This window comes from Cheilinus undulatus, linkage group 2 (assembly GCF_018320785.1).
Source record: "Cheilinus undulatus linkage group 2, ASM1832078v1, whole genome shotgun sequence".
Classification (NCBI taxonomy): Eukaryota; Metazoa; Chordata; class Actinopteri; order Labriformes; family Labridae; genus Cheilinus; species Cheilinus undulatus.
The window spans coordinates 38,609,252-38,626,415 of NC_054866.1; the positions used below are offsets into that span (position 1 = coordinate 38,609,252).

Here is a 17,164-nt window from a genome sequence, read left to right on the forward strand (position 1 = left end):
CATTTCTTAAGTTCAAGTCATCACGGCCCTGCTCATAACTAACTTTACTTATAACAGTTCCAAAAAGGAAAACAGGCAGAAATAATCACTGGAAGAACAATAAAACGCGTTCATCCATGTTAAAAAGTAAGGATAAAAATTTTTTTTGATAAAACTTTAAAAAAAAAAAAAAAAAAAAAAAAAAAAAATCCACTGCGCCTGAGAGACGGCACCCAGGGTTTATTAATCCCATATTGAGTCACCGTCACCGATGACGTCATCATCATACAAGTGACTGCTGTTATCAAGATGGCGCTGCGGCCAGGATCTGGGGGAGGCAGCAGGTATTAAAGCCTTTTAAAATCAACTCTGTCGGTGTAAAGTAAACATTTTGAGAAATATCCGCCTCTTAGTGCCCTTGTAAACACAGTAATTACACCGAAAGGCCTCAAGGACTTTAGTGGAGGCTGGTTTTGTTGTCGATGCTGGCTGATGAGATGAGATGGCTGGTTGTCAGGTGTCACTGCTAACGCTAGGTTACTGTTGAAGCTAACGTTAGCCAGCTAGCTGTGTCTGCTGTCTGTTAAAGCTCAGAGTGGACCTAAATGATGCCTTTAGGGTTATAAATTAAAACAATAACAAATGTTGTCTTCTGTTTTCACGAATGTATTCATAGCTCACGGTATTTAGTGATAAAAGGTGGTATTTGTTGTAAAGAAACTGTATTCCTTTTATAGCATTGTTAGATTATAGCTCGTACCTGTGCTGACAGGCCTGTTGACGCCTGATTCTGTAAAATCTGGCCTTACACTACACTGTTTTTTTGACTAATTCATAGTCCGCTATGTCTTGAATGTAAATAATGCTGGTAATCTGTGTAAATGTAAGATATGTAAGTTGATGGATAATGGAAATGTGAGAGGAGCTGCCAAATCACTTATGTTTGATATTATTGTATGGATCATAACTCCAATTTAAATGGCTCTATATTTCATTAAATAATGTGAAAACCTTCCTTCATGTTTGACTGAATTTAACAGCCAATCCTTTCTCATGTTATTAACTCATATTTACATTGAATAGCTTAATGTTTAATAGGTGAACAGGTCTGTAGTTAATAGATTGGTTTGATAATATTCTGTAGGGGAGATGAAAACAACAGACTCATGATTCTTTCATACACTGAGCTTGAGCAGCTTGAATAATGAATACACTCTGTTACAAGCATCTCGACTGGCCAGGTGATACTGATCTGACAGGTGAAACCAAACCCCCACCAGACTTTATGAATGAGTGGAGCCAGTAGGAAAAAGCAGATGTAATCGGATGAACTGGAGGTTTGCTAGAATATTCATACCTCTGTGAAATATATATGTATCAAAAGTCTGGGTTGTTCATATTATCAGTCTGCAAGAGGGACTATGTCAGTTTCTTTTTATTTTTATTTTGACAAAATCTCAGACATTCATATTCTTGCTGCATCTCAATCAACCAACCAAATTTTATCTATATAGCACCTTTTAAAAAAATTCAGTTGCAGTTCAAAGTGCTTTATAGGAGAGTATAAAAGTGATTGACAAAAAGGTAAGATGGTAAAAGAATTTAGAGACTAATGCACACCAAAATTAATTTAATAAAATGATTTAAAACTGGATGATTACGAAAGAAACAATTTAAACAGAAAGAGACAGATAAAAGGCAAAGCAAGAAAGGATTGAATTTTTAAAAGAAACTGTAAAATTATTATAATATAATAAAACAGTGATAAAAGATACAAATCACAAATAGTTAAAGGCCTATTACATTCTACATAAAAAGAGTAGATGATCATAACTACATATTGAAATACTAAAAAATAAAATATGAATTAAATAAGAAGTAGAATAGAACATTGATTTTGATGATACTATTTTAATCATAAAATCATGAAGTCCCACTTAAACGTCAGACTGAATAAATGAGTTTTAGCTTGCATTTAAAAATCTCAATATTCTCTGCTCCTCTCAGATCCTCTGGCAGGCTGATCCACCGTCTCAGAGCATTATAGCTGAATGAAGAATCCCCAAACTCTTAGTTCTGCTCTGTTGAGCAGCCAAGAGAGAGTCACCAGAGGATCTAAGGGGCTGTCCATGTTTGAAGACTAACTAGACTATAAACTAATGAAATAATTTTAAGATCAATACATGAACTAACAGGCAACCAGTGTAAGGACTTAACAATCTGTGTAGTATGTGCCCTCCTTCTGGTCTCTAGTACTCAATTTACAGTGTTCTTTGGTAGACCAGACAGGTCCCTCTGTTTCTGCAATGTTACATATTTTAATGCCAGTTAAAATGGCTAACATTAAAGATTTTTGAATGGATACAGTCAAAAAGTGGGAGTGCCAGAGTGGAGAGCCAGGAGGTGGCAGTAGTGCAGCTTACAAAACCTAACTGACAGGTAAAGCAATCTTTGCAGGTGTTTGAGGTTAATGTAATACATATATATATATAGCATTAAATGCTCAATTTATCAGCCAAATGTAGATTCATTTCTCCATACAGAGCAATGGTTTCCAGCCTTTACCTTAGCCCCCCCCCCCCTTGTGTATCTAAGAAATGCTAAGCCTTCCAGGACCCACTTCACAATGTCTTAAATTTTCCGCTTTAAAAACCTGAAATTTTTGAGACTACGAAGTCATGTATGCCCTTTTATACTCTGAATTTTTGAGTTTGCTTTCTTGTGAATATTTGACCTTATAATCCACATTTTTACCTTAAAATAATCAACGATCCCATTTATGTATTATTTTTAGGGTGGCCCTAATATGCCGTCTTACATTATGTTTCTAATCATGATTCAAGAAAAAAATAAATGCACGTCTAATTTTGACAACTTCAGAGAAGCAGCCCTTGGCTCATTATTTCCTCAGATGAATGCACACATCTTAATATAAGGGGAAAAATTACTATGATCTTACTGTACTCCCAAACACAACATAATGTCTTGAAAGTTTTTTAAAATTGGCCAATAGTCCAAAGATATTTTTTGCATAATATGAGAAGAATGACAAAGAAATTTGGCATATCTATGTGATTTAAGAGGCTGAAGCCAGAAAATACTCCTGCTGGAACAGTGACAAGCAGCCTATCAACATTCAAAGTTGCTGTTAATGATACTGATCACAGTTCTTTAGGGTGTTTGAAGTGTGCTGCTGTCTCTTTTTGCACTAAAATCAAATAGTTCTTTTTACCAAGTGATTAAAACCTTAGACATGCAGCCAGATCAGTTTGTGAAGCCTAATCCAGAAAAATGTTTTTTTTTTGTTTAAGTGAGAAATTGGTTCAGGAAAATCAAAATTGCTGTCAGTCAGTAGTGGCCAACACCAATCAACAATGAAGATCTAATTTTGTTCTTATACTGCAGAAGATAATGGCAGCCTTCATTTATAACCTTAAAGACTGTTTTGCCTCTTTAGAATTAGTGATTTTATGTCCTTAGAAAGCAGCTATAGAATGAGATATGGCAATTTTAGATTTTGCCTCCTCGATGATGGCTTTGTCTTAAACTCTTGACCCTGCCATCAGTCTCCCAGCTTGAACAACAGTTTGATGATAGCTGTTGGATGATTACAGTCTTTTTACGAGGCCCCAGCCTGCAGGGCCACAGCTGCTCTTACTGCTTATCTCCTCCTGTGTTAATCTGCACTGCCATGACCTCTTATTCACTGCAGGATGGTGGGCAGTGGTACTGTAGCGCTCCTGTAAAAACCTTTTAAGCTGCAAATCTTACAGGGAGCAGATGTGAGTCTGAAGCATCATGAAGTCAGGAATCACTATCACTGAAGATAAAGATGAGTCTTTTTACATAAGCAGCATCTTCTCTCTACTCAGAGGGTAATCACTTCATTGTGATTACCTTGTAAAGAAATGTAATATCCTGTTTGTAAAAATCCACATAGGAAAAAAGCGCAGTATATACTGCCTAATGGTGTTTTGTATAAGTACACCTGCTGTTCCATATTAGCTGTGTTTGTGGTAACAACAACAGGACTATAGGTATAAAAAAAGGAGCCTGCCTGTAGAAACAAAACCAGGGTTATTTTGATATAAAATACAGTTAAACAGTATCTAAGTTATCTGTTTATATTGGCCACTAGGGGCAGAAGAAATAAGCTCTCAACACAATACGGTCATAATACAGTATCACTAAGTTTGGTTTCAGGTTGACAAACAGTTGCACTTTGATGCACCCAGCTTTTATGGAACCACGAGTTATTTACTTTAAATAATGTTTGTGTTAGCTTGATGATTGTTTGGACAACACGGCTCTTTTAACTCTGTTTTTTGTCTCCACCGCTTCCTTAGGGGAGTAAGTGCCATGTTTTTTAGCCGCTAAATGCCGTGTAATTTCACAACCCGTTATTTTAGTACTGAGAACATTGTTTACAGTTTGGTTTTATAGGTTTTTTCACTGAAATCAAATGCTTCAGCTTTTTCCAGACCAAAATAGAAAGTTGCAGACTATAAAAATGGTTTAATAAATTAAAAGACACTATAAAATAACAGAGGAACTGCAGGCTCTCTTAAAATGATCTCTGAAAAGGTATATATTTAATTAAAGCAGCTTTAAAATGTACTTAAACTAATAAAAATGCATTTGAGCTAATATTGCTTCTCTCACATAGAATATATGCTGGAATATGGAAAAGTAGAGCTAAAACAGTAACAAGTCACAAATTAACCCATTTTTCCAGGCTTAACAGCCAGTCAAAAGTCACCTTAGAGGTTGCTTGATCCAGAAAAACCATCATTTGCGGTCCTGCCTCAACAGATAAGTACATAAATAAACACAGTCCTTATCATGATGAATGTTAAAAGCATCCTGAAGTTAATTTTGCATGCAGAAGTCGAACCCAAGTCAAAATTACCCCCTGTCTGCCACAGGGAGTTTGTAATTGCAATGGCAAATGCTTGAACTCTGTGACAATGAGCTCGCTGCCTCCCTTTTGTTAGCACAGTTGTGTTGGTGCTAAAGTTATCAGTATGATAATGTCGCTTATCCGTTGGATTAGCTCGATGCTCAGAGTCAGACGAGGAGGCAGACACTCTGTTGGCTCGTTCTTCTGTTGCTGCATCATCAGCTCCTGCCTGAAGAGATGGCGTGTAATAAGTTATTAGACAAATAGCTGAAGGCCTGTGTGACTTGGCTCGGCTGAGGAGGGACTTGGCCGGCTTCTAGAGGCTTCCTCGGATTATTTCTTAAAGGCTTGTTTCTCATCAAGGAGGCCAAGATGCCTGTGGAAACCAAATTGCAACATTTAAGCTTTGTTTTGGCGTTGATGTTTAAATTAGAAAAGAAAACTTGTATCTGGAGTAGCCGAAATCACTCAAAAAGTGACTGTGATGGAGCTTTTGATTTTAGCCGAATTGTGGGCACCAACTTTAATCACATATGAAAAAACCCTTTGGTGTGCTTGTCATGATGTGGCTTATGTTTTATAAAGACCTACATTTTTTACTTGTTGAAACTGTTCAATGCTGCAGGGAGCATTATTCTTTTCTAGTACTCATTCAACAAGTACTAGTGCTCATTTAGAAGTCTTACAGGCAACTTTAATATCATAGTTTTTACTTTACCTTAAGTATCACACTCACATGACCTCATGTTGTCATTTTTTCTTCCTTTAGTTTTATGTATCCTGTTGGAGGGGGTTTGGGACCACCACAAGGTGAGTTATACTGCAGTTTACATATGTTTTTTAGATAGTTATCACGATACCAGATCTTTAAACTTTGATACTAGTAAAAATCAACAATATCAAGAAAGGGTGACAAGAAAGAGAAAGGGTGACAAGAAAGAGAAAGGGTGACAAGAGAACAGTTTGAGAAAGGCCCAGGGTGCAGGAGAGTGATCATCATCTGGTAGCCTGGGGGCCAAATCAAGTCTCCCAAAACCCCATTCGGCCCCCAAAAGATGATTAAATTCAGAAAATGTGAGGAGGAAGAAAGATGTCGTGTTTAGGGTATCTTATGTCTTTAATTCCCTAGAGCTATCAAATCAACGCCAAAACGATCAAGATTGCAACAGTTTTGTCAGGAATTACTTGATGTTTGATTCTTTTTTTTACAGAAATCCAGTGACCATATGTTTCATGTTTGAAACCATCTCCAGATTTTGCTTGAGTCTGATTGTCAGAATTACTTTAGTGTGTTTTTTCCATCCAAATTTTTTAGAATCATTTATCAAGAATCTAGATGTGCCATGAAATGATTGGGTCCGTCAGAGTCTCCATTGTACCCTTTCCATTTTATGTCCGTATAACTTATTTAGCTTAAGTGAGTAGCAACCTTAATGTACAGAGTAGTGCATTGCCAGCTGTTAGATACGTCATGTACCTGTGCTCTCCTGTCATATTTAGACTATCGGCTCTTATTAGCAGTGCCAGTTTAGACAGAGTAGATTGTATTCAGCTACCTAAACAAGCCGCTTATTCAGCAAGCTGATTCCTAACACAGTGAATCATCTGGCGACTCCAGTAGGAGCTGGCTGCTCAACTCACACAGCATCTGTGAAAACAAACAGACACTTTCACTGCCTTCCCTCACTCCTTTTGTTTTGCTCCAAGCTGTCACAGTTGTCACAAGAAAAACAGATTTGGCTGATGCAGAGCCCACGCCTTTCCCAGCTGTCCAGGAAATTGATTTGCAATACCGAATCATGTTCACACTCTGCAGGCTTTTTTTTTTTTCGAACTGTACTTGTATAAGTTTTCCTCAGTGTATTTTAAATTGTGCTGACTGTCATTCTTCCAAAATTGATTAAATGCACTGTTCTTTTCTATGGCTTTAGTTCATCCTACTATTGTTTGTTTTCTTAGGCATGGTTCCTATGCAGCAACAGCAGCAGCAGCAACAGCAGGGCTTCCCCATGGTTCCTGTCATGCAGGCAAATATGCAAAGCATGATGGGAATGAACTTTGGGGGACAGATGGCTCCAGGGGCCATGCCTATGCAGGTGAGCTTGTGTTCTGCATTTTTACAATGTTGACGTCCTTTTGAATGCATAAATCTAAAACACTGCCCTATCGATTCAACTGAGTTCATTCAAGTGAAGGCCTGAATTTAGAGCTCCTTTTTACTTCCAAATCAATCTACCCATGAACTGTTTTAAAAAGGAGCACATCAACAGGGATTTACTGCAGCCTTGGGATTTTTAACAGGACTCAAGTCCATTAACATCAATCTAAATTACAGTGCTGTCCCTTGGTCAGAGCATTTAATGTCAGGTTAGAGGGGTGTTTAAGTAGGGCTCTAATGAGATATCTGAGCTGCTGTTGGTGTTTTTTATGTGTCTAACAGGGTGGGATGGCTATCGGCATGCAGACCCCCGGGATGCAGTTCTTGGGTCAGCCACAGTTTATGGGTATGAGACCAGCTGGACCCCAGTACACAGCCGACATGCAAAAACAAATGGCAGAGGAGCACCAGTAAGGCATCTTTACATTTTAGGTCTTCTCTGTCTGTCTGGGTCTAAGAGCTGAAATCTGCATGTGTACAACCCCGTACTTTGAGGGACTCCAAACTGGATTTTTACATGAGAAAGGTGACAAGTTGGGACTGAATGATCCCGATTATGACATCTTCTTTACTCCACTAAATTTACTTGACAGCCCCAGTTACTTTTTACTCAGACTTCGTTTTTTATTACTTTAATATCAAGTGAGCGTCAGTCCGCAAATTTTGACTATGGCTGGAATTTATGCCTTCATGATTAACTTGGAGTTTAAATATTTTCTCTTGAGTTCAGCTTTTTTAGCCAAATAAACTAAACAACAGAAATATGCTGGAAAGTGCATAGAGACAACACTGAAAACTGAGATAATTCGTGCATGACAACACCACCACAGGTAGTATTCTAGGTTAATGTCATTACTGTCAATAAAGAAGGAAACAGTGCAGCATCGCCCTGAGCAGTAGAATGGACTTAGATCAGAACAATACACTAATCGTTAAAAAGAAAAACATTATTACTAGACTGAAAAATGCTATACAGAAGTCCTACATGTCCATACATCTGAGATTTTTTATTTACTGTTTCCCATGAAAATAAGTAAATTTTGGCTGTTTTCCCTCAACACCCCGATTTATCTATTGTTTTCTTAAGGCTTTCACACGCACAAAGATTTTTAAAATTGATACCAATTTTTCCAATGTGAGAGACCCCACACATGGCGACAAATAATCACTGATTTTCCAGTTTTGTTTGTATAGTGTGTGGTGTAGAATGAGAGGATCAACTCAGCACACCACACACTTACAGATTCTGTTCACCAGCTGCCCAAGTCTCGTCCTGGTCTCATATTTCAAATTCCAAATTTCGGCCATCAAATGAGACTTTAGAGTGTAGAAGCTACTTTGGTTAGCTGTCAGCTTTGTGCTAAGTCCCTTGCCAGTTCAGTTAGCCTTTTCACTTGTGTGTTTTGTTTTATAATATATTTAAAGTAACACATTTTTGCATCATATTCTCAACATGTTCTAGAATATAAAGTTGTTTGATCTTTTCTTGCCCTTCAGAAAACGTCTAGAGCAGCAGCAGAAGATGCTAGAAGAGGACAGAAAAAGGAGACAGTTTGAGGAGCAGAAACAGAAGCTGAGGCTGCTCAGCAGTGTCAAACCCAAGGTGAGTCTCTCCACATCCTGATTATTTTTCCACTCTTAATATGGCCTGTTCAGAGCTCATCTTTGTAACCCCTCCGGGCTCTTGATCCTTCATTGTTTTGTACTTAGACAGGAGAAAAGAGCCGTGATGATGCTTTGGAGGCAATCAAAGGCAATCTGGACGGCTTCAGCCGAGATGCTAAGATGCACCCGACTCCATCATCGCAGTCCAAGAAGCCAGGTACCTCCACCTCAAAGCTTTTAAATTTAATCCCTGTTGTGCCTCTCCGGTCAGCTGATCTGCTCTCTGTAGCTCTGTTGAAAAGCCTCTGTCTGACAATAATAGTAGGATTAGAGGCAGGTCAGTATGACGAACACCCAGCTGGCAGCCAGACCAGCCAAAATACGGATTTTCTGTCTGAGCGCATAAAATGTAACACATATTTCTTTAATCACTTGGTGCTCCCCTTCTCACACTTCATCTGCACACCTATCAGTTTATTCATAGTTTTTTAGTAGTGTAGAGGTTTTTAAATTTGTGTTTGATAAAGCATTCATGTATGAATCCTTAGTGGTCATGTATGGATCTTTTCACTGATGTAGAAGTATTTCTGTCCCTCACTTAACCTATTTATGTGCATTTCCAAAAACTGTAGTCATGCATTTAAAAATCTGCCTGAAGTAGAGTTTCAGCAGACGTTACCAACCTTTAGAAAAGCTGAAGCAGTGTTTACTTGCTCATTGTCTTTCAGTAAAATTGCCTGTGTTTAAAGGAGAAAGTTGAAGAGGTAGCGCCAGGCAAAATATGCTGAAATATTCACGGATATGTTTCAAGTAGTCTATTAATGCCTTATTTTTCTGCCTTATAATGAAATCTTTGTCCTTTAAGAGGGAGCAGGTCACATTTAGGAAGTCAGACATGTTTAAACAGTAGAGTAGACAAATCAAAGCCAGGCTGTAAAGCGGTTCTTTAAGGCTTTTTCTCTCACACCCACACACACACACACACACACACAGGCACACACACACTACTTAAAATTTAAAGACTGTACTTAGGGACATGGGTGGGCCACTCAGCTATATTTACAGGTACCCAGGCACATTTGCATACCATTTTCCCTGATATATATTCACCATCTGCATGTATGAGAGAGATGTCCACTCATGGACCCCTCCAGTGAGCACCGATGCAACGACCCCTGATGATGATTATCTCTGCCAACATCATCCTGTACTCCGGCATTCTAGAATGACCCATGATAAACTAGCTTCATCAACAATGTGATTTCACTCACAGCTCAGCTGCTATAATTACAGAAAATCAAATAAAACATTTCAAAAAGAAAGTGATGTTTAAAAATGCACTGTTGATAATTGCTGTTAAAAGAGCAGAAGCTCAGAAAACTAAACATTAAGAATGAGGCAGGGTGGGATAGTCAGCCCTTCCCAAGTAAACTGTTATTCTGTGGGAAACGCTGGGGGAGGCAACAAACTCACATCTTTTTGTTCACCAATGCAGATTCCATACAGAGTCAAATATCAATTAGTAAATTGTAAAAACATAAAAAAAAATCTGTCATGAATGAATTAACTTGAGTTGCTACTTGGTTAGCAATGAGATACAACATCAAACATCAATTTTACTAGAGGATGGAAAATATAAATATTTAAAAATAGTCTATGATTCTTGTTCTTTGCAAAAATGTGTATATGAGTCAATGACATAAAATAAATATTTTTGTGTCCATTTAAAAAAAAATCAGTCCTTAACATACATCAATTAAGTCTATGAAAATACTTCGTTTGAATAAACTTTCAGTGTATTTGAATGATATCATTAATTTTATACTTTGGCTTCTCAAGCCCTAAAAATGTCAGGTGGTGCAAATGCCTGAGTAAATGAACAGATTATTGAGACTATTAAAATGCCATTTTAAGCATGAGAAATTCAAATTACAACACTTTAGAATACTTTTATGGTTGATTTGTTTAAAATAAACAAATGTTATTAAAATGTGTCATTTTAAAGCTAGTTTTTCACTGAAAAACTTTTGTCCCTGAATTTTCGAGTTCGTAAATATCATGGTGGAGCAACTATAATCCTGGGACTTATATGAAAAGATAAAACAGATTTTAGCATAATTTATCATCCATTTGACTCCAGTTAACACTCATGGCAATGTGAAATGTTTTGTAGATCCTTTTTAAATTAAGTATGAAAACATTCCTCTGAGTTTTTTTCAACTAAAACTAGACTAATACTAAAAGGGATAGAAATGACTAAAATGTGACTAAAACTAAAATACATTAGTATTTGCCGGTTTATTTGAAATTAGTTATGAATGTCAGGTGGTGTTCCTGCTATGTCAGAGATAGTGCAACTGCATAGAGTGTCACTATATAAAATAGTTATTTAAAGCTTTTAAGAATATTACTTCTAAAAAGGTAAATGAGGTATCACTCATAAAAAAGAAAAGTTTAATTACAGTTTTGCTTAGTTTAGCATGTACACCTTCCATGTCAGATGGTACAACCAAGGTAAAACAGCAAAATTTTATTTTACTATAAAATTCTTTGTTTTAAAAATATTTATGTATCCACTTTCTAACTAGGACAAAAGTACCAACAAGTGTGAAATTATTTGCCTGTTTAATTTGAAATTAGTTTCAAATGTCTGGTGGTTCAACTGCAGTGGATAAAGCCTGATATGTCATTGATCCATATTTGGTTGGAATTGTTTTTGAATGTGGAAAAAAAGGAGCAAACTACAAACAACAGAAACTTTTCAGGTGCACAAGCAAAACAGAAAGACTACAAACAAAAAAATAAAACTAAACATGCGGCAAACATTGCTGTCTTTTAAGGATATTATCAGGGCAGTGGCCCTTGTAGTCTGTATGCTTCCACTGCACAGAGTTAAAGACCTTCAAAGGACATTTTTGTGTGCCACTATTCAGTTTTGCTTGTAATTGTCTCTGAAAGAGCGGTTAAGCATTGCAAGATTCATCAAAAAAAGGAAATATAAGTAAAATATCTCTGATAGTAATTTTAGTAATTTTGATATTGGCTTTGAATTAAAAGTCACATAAAAACAAACAAAATACACTTTTTTCCAGCTTTTCTAACAAAATATGTGCTCCTGGCCTGTCCACAATACTGGAGTGTTTTTTCAACAACAAACTTCACAGGCATATTTTGGGGACCTCTGAGACCAATATAAACTTGTGTTAGAAGGGTAAAATATGGGACCTTTAAGAGATTTTAGTTGCATTTGCAGGTCTACACTTTTTGGTTTTGCACTAAATAGTCTTAATCTTACTCTCTGTTCAGCTTTTATTTCATTCTCCATTGTAGTGTGTTTTGTGCATCATCTTGATTTCTTCATTTTTGCAGACTCATCGCCATCACACCCGTCTGTCACCACTCACTCCCTCCCCCCAGCTTTGTCCGAGGACAATGATGAGTTTAGTGACTTTCAGGGGCCAGTAGACGCCCCCACCTCTTTCCCTCCACCCTCCTCCACCTTGGGCCTCTCCTCTCAGGCCCACGCCCAGCCTTCGTCCTCTGCCTCTCAGACAGGTTTCTCTGAGGACGATGACGAGTTTAGCGACTTTGTTCAGGGTCCAGTAAACACTCTTCCTTCCTCCAACACCACCCACCTCTCCTCACAGGTTCAACCTTCATCCCCCTCACTGAGGCCAGGTCTGTCCTCCTCTCCCTCCCCCTCCCTTCCTCAGTCCCTTCCTGCCTCTGTGTCCGTTCCCACTGTCACCCAACACTCTGCTGTCATCACCAGCTCCCAATCTACATTTCAAGGTAACTCTTCTTTTGCTTTGTTCACATCTCCCCTCCCATCCTCATAATTTATACTCAACCATTTACTCTTATTTTTTTTTTTTTTTTTTTTTTACTTGTGATGCTGCCTTTGTTGCTGAACATTCAAATTGGTATCCTTTATATTGGTTTGGCCTGTGATGCAGTGTGAGAGCATGCAGCCAGCACAGCAGATGGCCTGTTGTCATTACCTAAAACCTTAAAAGCTATCAAGCATTACAAACAAACAAGGGTGCAGAATGAATAAGAAAGAGAGACACTTTTCCCCAGTAGGTCATAACCATCCAGTAGCAACATTCACCACTGATACTAAATCCTTATTAAATGGATAGTGGTCTGATTGAAGACTGTCACTCTCACGTGTCATCTGGCGTCTAATCTGTGGGATGAGCAGCTGCTCTGTGACAGCTTTCTGGTCTATGAATGACAGGACAGAGATCAACGTCTGTCCAGAGAAATGCAACAGCTGACCCTCCATTGAGTGTCAACTCCCAATCCTCTGAGACATTTATGACCTAGTTGTTAAGCATCTGGAATAAACAGATTAGAAGCCCTTTAGATCTCTACCACTAATACAAGAGAAGACTTCAGGGATATAAATTTGTAAAACAATGACAAAAAATATGCATTGACTACCTTGTTTCCCTTAAGAAGAAAAACTAAGACTAGCTAAACATACAGTACTGTGCAGAACTTTGAGGCATGCTTGGGCAGAAAAAAAAATTGTGGCTGAAATAAGGTGTAGATGTGGTGAGTAAGCTGCCTGAGGGCACCAGGGAGCAGGAAGGAGGATTGACACAACCCTGGTAGTGCTCTGGATGTCCTTGTATGTTGCCAGGGGCTTAGTAAAATAATCTGTTGAAAAATAACAAAATCCATACAGGGCACATTAACGTGTGGATGTTGAGAGTAGCCTTGGGAGGGAAGCCTAGGGTACTGTCCAAGTGTGTAGTGGGGTTGTCATGAGCCATGGTCATGCTGTGGATGTTCAAAGGGCTTGAAAACCACTGGTGGTCTCGGGGCGTATCATCAGAGGTTTAAAAAGTCCAAACAAGAGAAATGCCAATGGGGTTGACCTTGGCTGCATAGCAACTTGTATCGGCTTGTGTTGACCTTGACTCTGTGCTCTAATCTAAAGACTTATATTGTGTTCACACCAGATGCAAGTACAATTATACATGCAATTTAATTAAATGCAAAGTCAATGTAAAAATACGAGTAGATGTAAGGGTGCCTTTAGCGGCGCAAATGCCACAAGTGTGCGGCAGGAATCACGCAAATTGAGCGAGTAATTTGCCCAAATGAGGCAAATTCAACTAAACACTCTGTTTGCTTGATGCGCTAGAGTTGGAAAAACTGAACTCCAGTAAACCACTCGTGCCGGGATGACCAATCAGTATGGAGTTCTTCTGGGACATCACCGGAGGATCCCCAAAGGACAGCCTGGGGGGGGGGAGATGACATTTATGTGAAAAACGGAGGAGAAACTTGTGGTGTCTGTCTGTGGCTATCCTGAGCTATACAAAAAAACGTACCTGTTCTACTGGCACAGGAATAAAAAAGGTGCTCCCGTGGAGGAAAGGGAGGAGGTCTGATTGCCTGGTAAGGCCAGCCACACATTACAGGATTTTAAGCCTGATATGGTGCAAGATTTGCCTCCCCTGATGATCATCCCGGGCGTATCCTGAGAGGAGCCTCATCGCAAACGACTGTTTGTCTGAATAATCCTCGTATGTGGTGTCAGCACGATTGTTTTACTGCTCCAGATTGTGTCGTAGCCTCCAACATCCTGAACTGTAAATGTCAAACACATTTGGTAATTACGATTCTAAGTCTTTGTGCTTCTGACAAGTACCCTCAAAAACCAATAAGAGCAAGCAGATGGGGTAACGTCACAGCCGGATCATACATATTTTCACCGCTCACAACCATAAACACAGCTTTAACTTAATTCCAGCCAGGATTTCATCCTGAGTCTTTCCCATATTTTATGATTTTTGCTTCACCTGTAACTCTTGCCAGGGCAGCCTGTTGTGGAGGGACAGCAAGAGGGTATTGACAGACATCCGTGTTTGTTTTTTTTCCTGAAGTCTTGTGATCACCGAGGTCGTTGGCAGGTCGGCAGGTGTGTGGTCTCCAGTGATCTGACAGTCTGGCTGAGTTGTCTAGTGTGTGCGTTCAGAGGATTAAAGATTAAAAAAATCTTTTGAAATTGTCTTCATATCTGTGGTCTCCCATGGTTTTAAAATTGTTTCAGATTTTAAAATTGTGTAGCGTGTGGTCGGCCTAAGTTGTGAAAACATTTGTCTGTCACTTGATTTTGGCCATCTACAGCCAAGTTAGCACTTAGCACTCACTGCATCTTTTGGGCTCTCGTGTACACGTGATTTGACACACGAGTGGAGCGAAATTTTTAAGAATTAAGTGAGTAAACTCCCTGTATTCTCGTGTTCAGATGGGCGATTATTCATGTCTGGTGTGAACACAACATGAGACTATATTTGAAATAACTACCAAAATTAGCACTGCTTTTGATAGAGCTACTTGTTTATTTTAGTTGGGTATTTACTTGGCTAAATATGAATATCTGTAATAACATTTTTAACCATTGCACAAATAACACAAAGTTTGATAAACCAAAAGCAAAGAGTGTACACTGGCTTGAATTTACATTTTCACTTCTAGACCCATCTTCAGTTCTTTACACCAGTGGTTCTCAACTGATAGGTTGGGACCTGAAAGTGGGATCAACCCACATTGGAGACCATCCCAACCAAAGCTTAAAGGCTGCTGAGTGGTGAACACGAGCCATGAACTTTCTCAGAAACTCTTAAAAACCCCAGGTAGAAGACCTTAGTATTCCCCCTGTGGGTTTTTTGCCTCAGAAGGTTGTTAAGCTCTAAAAGTAAGTGCCAAAAACATTAGTGACTTAATTAGTTCTGAAATAAATGCAGCATATTCTAGGCAGAAAATCTCAACTCCATAAACCTCCGTTTTCTTTTAAAAAAGTACTTGATATGATCAGAAAAATAACTTAATGTGCACCTTTGTCTTTCACCCTGACTAATAGTTGAACTGGGCTGTTTGTTCTTATTCTCTTTATCTCACTTTGAATATCTGAGAAATTACTGCTGCAGTTTTACACTGGCATTTCTCTGATGTTATTTCTCAAAACACATTTTTTTCGATCACAGTGATAAATATTCTGCTTTTAACAGGAAGTTAACATTCAATGTGATCAATCACAGTTAAATGCTGGTTTAAAAATAACAACAGAATTTGACATTTTGAATGCTAATTTCCTCTAAACGGTGAATTTGTCATGAAGAAACTTATTCCTTATTCACTCCTTTAGGCCCATCCCTGGAAGAGAAGCTTTTCTCCTCGTGTGATTTCACTGCTGATAAGACGGCCCAGCTTAGCTTTAAGTCTAAGCAGAGTTTGGCTGGAATGAGTCCTAGAGCCAAAGTCTCAACCCAGTTTCAGTCCAGCACTAAAGCCAGGAACTGGGCTCAGGCCCCCGAGGACTTGAGTTCTGTCTTCGTCTCAGAAAAACTACCTGAAGCTCTGGTGTCAACAGCGCCCAGCATCCCCCCACAGACTGCTGACTCATCTCCTCACAGCAGTAGTGACAGTGGTGAGAGAAGTAAATGTTTATCAGACTTTATCGCTTCTTCTTCTCTTTGCTGCAGGATTAACATGCAATCAAGGCAATAGTCTTCTTTTTGTCCTGGAGATATATTTTTACTCTTTCTCACCCAAAATGAATAAATAATCTCTCCTGTGGCTCAGTCTCCATCAATTTCTTTAGAACATGATTTTAGACTGGGCATTGCGCTATTTGCAGCTCTTTTGCTGTTGAATATCCTGCTGACATTTTCTGTACCTCTGAGATGATTACAGAGTAGTGCTGTCTTCAAGGTCTCTTCCCTGGTGTCTTGGCTCTCAAGCCAAGTCTTTGCTCTTCTTCCTGCCTGCTTCATATCTTTGTCACTTCAGGCCAAATCTCATTAGAGGGACCCTCTCATGTTGTCACTGGGTGCACACAGTAGAAATGGACTGTGTTATACCTGCTGACTCAATAAGCTGCCGTCTGTTCCCTGGCTGTGTAACACCCTCTCAGAACAACCTCCGGTGCATGCTGACTGCTTTGGTTTAACAGGGATGTGCATGGATGGGCAGGCGCCACCTGGGCCTGAATATAATCCAAGTCTGATTGTGCATGTCATCAAGCTACTCCTTTGTGTTGTTATTTGTTTGTCTGTGTCCGTGTCATCAAGGGAAATATAAAAACTCATCATGGAGACAGAGGGGAGATTTATAATAAGATTCATTTAACTGCCCAAGACTAATGGGAGTATTAATGGCAAAGAGGCTGCTTGAGCAAACAGATGCCCTGCAGACAGATTGGTAGTGAGTTTAAAACGGCTATTGTTTTCCCCTAGAAAGTCTGGTTGCTTTTTAGTGTTTAAATGTTACTAAGGTAAATTTCAGCTGCTAAATTAGCTTCTCAGTGATTTTTCTTACAAGGCAGCCTCTGCTACCCCCTCTGTTGAAGCTGGATCGGCTCACAGCTTGATTTATGGGTGTCTGACGTGGCAGCACGCTTACAATTCAGTGCAGGGGTGCGCTGTGTCTGCAGCCAGCTTCTCAGACATCAGGTGTATGATTTTGTTGAGTTGGATACCAGCGGGGCTCAGCTGCCAAGAGGC

The 17,164-nt window shown here is 39.0% G+C and overlaps 1 protein-coding gene across 11 annotated transcripts in view; it reads left to right on the forward strand.

The window, feature by feature from the left end:
* Positions 1 to 262: 262 nt before the first annotated feature.
* The window catches only part of synrg (synergin, gamma), a 56,705-nt gene continuing 39,803 nt past the window's right edge, over positions 263 to 17,164 (forward strand). For 4 of the 11 annotated variants that reach the window (XM_041805481.1, XM_041805498.1, XM_041805507.1 and 1 more), the window contains exons 1-8: positions 263 to 323; positions 5,649 to 5,689; positions 6,839 to 6,975; positions 7,320 to 7,447; positions 8,535 to 8,640; positions 8,748 to 8,859; positions 12,012 to 12,434; positions 15,808 to 16,089. In XM_041805481.1, the coding sequence (XP_041661415.1) occupies positions 289 to 323; positions 5,649 to 5,689; positions 6,839 to 6,975; positions 7,320 to 7,447; positions 8,535 to 8,640; positions 8,748 to 8,859; positions 12,012 to 12,434; positions 15,808 to 16,089 (1,264 nt within the window). In that variant the 5' untranslated portion in view covers positions 263 to 288. The remainder of the gene's footprint in view (positions 324 to 5,648; positions 5,690 to 6,838; positions 6,976 to 7,319; positions 7,448 to 8,534; positions 8,641 to 8,747; positions 8,860 to 12,011; positions 12,435 to 15,807; positions 16,090 to 17,164) is intronic. The other 7 variants (XM_041805539.1, XM_041805549.1, XM_041805557.1 and 4 more) reach the window with 3 other exon arrangements.